Source organism: Ornithodoros turicata, unplaced genomic scaffold (genome assembly GCF_037126465.1).
Source record: "Ornithodoros turicata isolate Travis unplaced genomic scaffold, ASM3712646v1 ctg00001209.1, whole genome shotgun sequence".
Taxonomy (NCBI): domain Eukaryota; kingdom Metazoa; phylum Arthropoda; class Arachnida; order Ixodida; family Argasidae; genus Ornithodoros; species Ornithodoros turicata.
In genome coordinates this window covers 105237-111104 of record NW_026999503.1, presented here as the reverse complement: position 1 = coordinate 111104, position 5868 = coordinate 105237, and the positions used below count along the sequence as shown (strand labels likewise).

At 50.9% G+C, this 5868-nt stretch overlaps 1 protein-coding gene across 1 annotated transcript; it reads left to right on the top strand.

The window, feature by feature from the left end:
* The first annotated feature begins 564 nt into the window (after window positions 1-564).
* Window positions 565-4687, top strand: LOC135376666 (uncharacterized). The gene is made up of 2 exons (XM_064609170.1): window positions 565-4156; window positions 4224-4687. Exons 1-2 carry the CDS (start codon window positions 751-753, stop codon window positions 4241-4243), a joined length of 3426 nt encoding a protein of 1141 aa, XP_064465240.1. The 5' UTR covers window positions 565-750; the 3' UTR covers window positions 4244-4687.
* Window positions 4688-5868: the final 1181 nt, after the last annotated feature.

The following is a 5868-nucleotide window of genomic DNA, read 5'->3' as shown; positions in this document are numbered from 1 at the left end:
GGTTTTAATACGTGTGGCCTCGGAAAACATGATTTACGTGGTGACCCAGTTTCTCGTTACATCACCTTGACGCAACATTTTTTTCGCTAGGGCCCGCCAGGATGGGTGGAAGTGCGTTTTTGATATTAAACAGATGGCACCGTCGTGTTGGGGCTTGTCTCAAGGTGACCCAATTTCTCGTTACATTACCTTGATGCAACTTCCCCGAGAATAAAACAAAGCTCACCGTTCTATAGTATAAACTCATTTCGGCCATGAAGCGCATTTTGATATAAAACAGGCGGCCCCAACGTGTTGGAACATGCAACCGACTCAAGGTGACCCAATTTCTCGGAGAAGACCTATTTACATTACCTTGACGCAACATTTTCTTCGACGGTGAAAGCTCACCATTGCGGTTGCGCGCGTTCTGATATTAAACAGATGGCCCCAACGCGGCCTCATCCTCGAGGTGCCACATGATTTACGACCGCGTGGAAACAAGCGAGCCCCGACGTGTTGGCGCATGTAGCGTGGATGCCGGTTTATAAGCCGCGCGATCGCCTCAGAGGGGGAACAGTCTGCTTTCACTCCCTTCACAAGTAAGTTATTCCCTCCTTTACTTGTTGCACGTTTCTTACTGATGCGCGTTTATTTTCATTGCCTCGGTGTGTGTTCTGCTTTTTTTATCCTCACGATATCGAGGATGAATCAGACGACGACGACGACGATTCTCGGGACGGCGCACCTCCTACACTGTCTGCTCACGTGATGCGATCGCACCCCGACGTGAATACGTCCTTCCTGCCCTTCTTCCAGACTGACGCCGCATTTAGAGGTATCGTCAAAAGATTCACGCTATTGGCATCTGTTCACGATCAGGGAGTAGAGGATTTGCGACAATATTTAATGAGTCACTTTCACGATATGCTCGCCATATTGAGAGCGCAAAGAATACCCTTTAGGTTTTGCATTTGTTCCGATGTTTTAATGGTAAAGGAAACTCGGGGGGAGATAACCGCGCACATAGCCCACTTTATGGCGTTTGCTCGCGAAGTCCACAGCGACGGAGCCGTCGCGAATACCCTGATGGACGCGATTCAGGCGTCCACGGGGCGCGTCGAAAATTATCAGGGGGAAGGGAGTGGGTTCGTGTCCGCCGACGTCCAAAATGTTCAAATATGTATTTCCGCGGTGAAAACGAAAAAATTCGGATGCAATGGGACACTTCCCGATCATTTGGCTAAGCGCAGGAACGTGCTAACGAATATTCATTTACCAGCACGTAAGGAGGGTGAGTGTTTTAAATACAATACGCTTGCCCTCCTGCACCCGCAGGAAAGGAATTCGTGGAAAAAATGTGAAAACTACGCAGCGGAGTACTGGTGGCCTAGTCGCTTCCCCGTTTCCTACTCCGATCTGGACGAATTCGAAGACAAAAACAGGATATCCGTGTACGTATACGAGTACGTCGATCAGGGAGTGCACGTGTCGCGACCTCCAAAAGTCGAATATGAAAAGAAAATTCACTTATTGGCTGTAGATGAACATTTTTTTGGAATCAAGTCCCTCGAACGCTTGTTGACGACCAGAAGTAACCGTTTCGTGTGCGAGCGTTGCACGCGCTCTTTCCTGAAGGAAGAGAGCATGGCGAAACATCGTCGCCTGTGCGCGGACGTAAACGAAATCATATTGGAATTTTGCGAACCGGGCAAAAACTTTGTAGAATTTACTAAAATACAGTACAAGCAGCAGTACAACTACGTCGTCGCGTTGGACACGGAGAGCGTACTCGCGCCCAGTGGTGTTGGCATGCAGCGTCACGTTACCTCGAGCTGCTGCGCTGTGCTCGTGCGCACTCACGACTCCAAGGTGATGCGCATCAGGACGCACCACGGTGAAGATTCCGCGAGGCAGTGCGTCAGAGCTTTGATGGAAATGCGGGACGAGATGATCACCCTGAACGCCTGCCCCGCGGAAATGGTGCTGAATGATGAGCAACGAGCACTGCACAGAGCCGCCACCCACTGCGCGTACCGCGGGCGGGAGTTCGCGCAAGATCTACCCCGTGTCCGGCACCACGACCATTCCAAGCGTTGTACTGCCGGCGAGACAAATTACATCGCGACGCTGTGCAACCCCTGTAACGTGGCGTGCACGACGCGGGAAAAACTGCCCATCATGGTGCACAATCTGGCCTACGATTTGGCCGGGCTGCTGCGGGAATTTCACCTTCTCAGGTGGAAGCGAGCTCCCTTCATCGTGGCCAGTTCCATGGAAAAAATCCGATCGTTCGAAATTGGCACCTTCCTATTCAGAGACACCATGCAGTACCTAAATTCGTCGTTGGGAGAGCTCGTGGAAACCGTCAAATCCATGGGGGGCGCAGAGGCGTTCCAATGCCTGAAGCAGGTATTTGGAGACGACTACGAAATTTTGCTTCATAAAGGTGTATTCCCGTACAGCCACGTTAGCTCGTTCGCGGTCTACGACGAATTGGCTCTGCCGGCAAAATCCGCCTTCCGAAACGATCTGACGGGGGAGGATATAAGCGACGAAGACTATCAGTACGCGCTGCACGTATTTGAACGTTTTGGATGCTCGAATCTGAGGGATTATAATGCATTGTACCTGAAAACGGATGCCCTGTTACATGCTGACGTAATGCAGCACTTCCGACGCCTGTGCTACGACGCGCGCGGTTTGGAATTGCTTCATTGCGTTTCTCTGGCATCCTATTCGTGGCAGTGCGCTCTAAATTACACACGGGCAAAATTGGAACTGATCATCGACGAGGACATGTACCGGACCATCGAATCGGGTGTTAGAGGCGGGCTCTGTCAGGCGAGCAGGCGTCATTTACGGGCTAACAATCTGCTGTGCAGTGGCTACGATCCCGATAAAGAGGAGGTGTACATATCGTACATAGATTGCAACAATCTTTACGGATTCAGTATGATAAAGCACCTCCCCATCGGCGATTTCGAATGGGTCGAGGATTTTAGCTCCGTGGATTTTATGCGTCACCCCACGGACTCGGACGTGGGATACGTGTACGTGTGCGACTTGGAGTATCCAAAATCTATCCACGCGCTGACGCGGTACTTCCCCCTGGCTCCCGAGAAGGCGGTCGTCCCGAAGGAATGGCTCTCACCATTCCAGCGGGGGCTCCTCGAAGAGTTAATGTATGAGCCGGCGAACAGCAAAAAGCTGCTTCTCACGTGCAAGGACAAGGTCGAGTACGTTGTTCATTACGCGCTACTCGCGCTCTATTGTAGACTGGGCATGCGGGTGACAAAAATTCACAGAATTCTAAAATTTCGTCAGGCACCATTCCTGCGTCCCTGCATCGAGGACAATGTTGCCAGACGCGTCTCCTCGAGCACGACGTTCGAGAAAAATTTCTATAAAATCTCAAATAATGCGGTCTTCGGGCGTACGTTGCTAAATAAATTTAATATGCGGGACATTCGAGTAGCCTTCGATGAGGAGACGTCGAGTCGCCTCGGGAGTCGGGCGGAATGCGCGCGAATGGAAATTTTGTCCCCTGATTGTGTCATGTACGAAATGCGCAAGAGAAAAGTGCGATGCGATTTCCCCCTGCAGATTGGCTTCACGATTTTAGAACTGAGTAAGTTAACCATGTACTCGTTCTATTATGAAACCCTGCTGAGCAAGCTCACTTGTCCGGTGATTACCTGCTACTTTGACACGGATTCTCTGATCCTCGGCCTATTCTGCAAGGACTACGAAGATCAGTTACGTGCGATCGCCGACGACCATTTAGACTTGTCTTCCTTCGATCGTGGTCATCCACTGTACAGCAAGAGGAATCGCGGTAGGCTTGGCGCGTTCAAAAGTGAAACGGGTAGCGTACCCATCGAGGAAGTAATATGCCTGAAAGCCAAAATGTATTCCATCAAATTAGCCAGGGGAAAACAAATTGCAAGAGCTAAAGGGGTCAAAAAGAACATTGTGCGCAAACACCTCCTCCATGATACGTACCGCGATACCCTATTCAAGCACGCTAGCGTATCGAACGAACAGGTGTCAATAGTGGGAAAGAAACAGTGCATGTACACCATCAGAAATGTGAAAAGAAGTCTGATGGCGTACGACGACAAACGATATCTCTACAATGACGTGGACTCCTACCCGTATGGAAGCTGCGAATATGGTAAGCTCAAGTGGATGACGTAGATAGCGAGATTTCACCTGGCGTTCTTTCCCCCGCCGCCGCACAGATAATGCAGAGGATGAGTAGGAGTAGCGTCATTTGACCTGCGTCACTGGAAGGATGTGGCACCTCGTTCTCTTCTCGCTCGTCTCGTGCGCACTTGTGCTGGACGCCGGCAACTGTACGGCGAGCATCAAGCTGGAGAAGGATAAGCACACGTACGCGCACGAATGCCCCGGCGACATCTTGGCCATCAGGGAGTGGCACGTGGTACCTATGCGGTCCGGCATTAACCTGGACAGGAACGCTACTGGATCGTTGCGTACGTGCCTTCACTCGCTGGACGTGAGCGACAGCTACGAAGATATCCAGTGCATGCGGAAGTGCCAACTCACGGAGGACGAAATTTTTCTCAGCCGCTGTCCCGGAGACGTCTACATGATCCGTCACTTCCGTGGAACCATGCCCAGCATCAAGGGAATCAACCTCTCCAAGACTGCCATGCTTTTCCTCAAACATGTACTCAATAAACGTTGAAAGGTATTTTTCCCCTGTCTGTTTGTTCTCGTAGAGCTATCTGAGATAGGTTAGAACCATCTGAAGCCGCCGGCGAGCGACCCGCGCACCATCTGGCGGCGGCGGGTCAGCCCGGGTAAGTTTGAGGCCGCAGCGGTGTGTTTCAGCGGCGGGCGGCGGCGGCGGCGGCGGCCAATCAGATGGGGGGCTGGGAGAGTGATCAGTAGGCTTAGAATGGACCAATCAGCGGAGCCGGTTAATTAGCATAACGGGGGCGTGCTCAGCGTGCACCAATGAGCGTGAAGAGCCGAGTAATTAGCATAAAGGGGCGGAGCTACAGTCAACCAATCAATGATCTGGCTTTAAAATGGGCCATTCAACGTGAACTGGGCGGAGCCCAGCCAACTAATTAGCATAAAGGAGAGGAGCTACGGTCAGCCAATCAGTGGCGTGGTGGCCAATCAACGTGAAGTGGGTGGAGCCGAGCCGGCTAATTAGCATAAAGGAGCAGAGCTATGGTCAACCAATCAGTGATCTGTGGGCTTAGCGTGGTGGCCAATCAACGCGAAGTGGGCGGAGCTAATGGCGACCAATCAGATGGCTTTGGATTTGGCTTGTGTTGGATTCCAACTGGATTGGATTGGCTTAGAACTGGATTTGTTGGCTTAAAAGTGGATTTTGGCTTAGAATTGGATTAGAACAGGAATTCCTAGAATTGGATTAGAAGAAAGGACGTCGTTGCGTGTAATAGAGAGCCGAGTAATTAGCATAAAGGGGCGGAGCTACAGTCAACCAATCAATGATCAGTCAAGGCTTAGCACGGGCCATTCAGCGTGAACTGGGCGGAGCCCAGCCAACTAATTAGCATAAAGGAGCGGAGCTACGGTCAGCCAATCAAAGATCAGTAGGCTTAGCATGGGCCAATCAACGTGAAGTGGGCGGAGCTAATGGCGGCCAATCAGATTGGCTCTGGATTTGGCTTGTGTTGGATTACAACTGGATTGTGTTGGCCTAGAACTGGATTTTGGCTTAGGATTGGATTTTGGCTTAGAATTGGATTAGAATCGGCCATCTTGGATTAGAAAAAGGATGTCGTTGTGCGTAATAGGTCCCTACTACTAACATATTTGCCAACAAGTGCCGCATCCAAGCAATATGGCGGCACCTCAAGTTCTTTTGCGGAAAATTTCTAACAA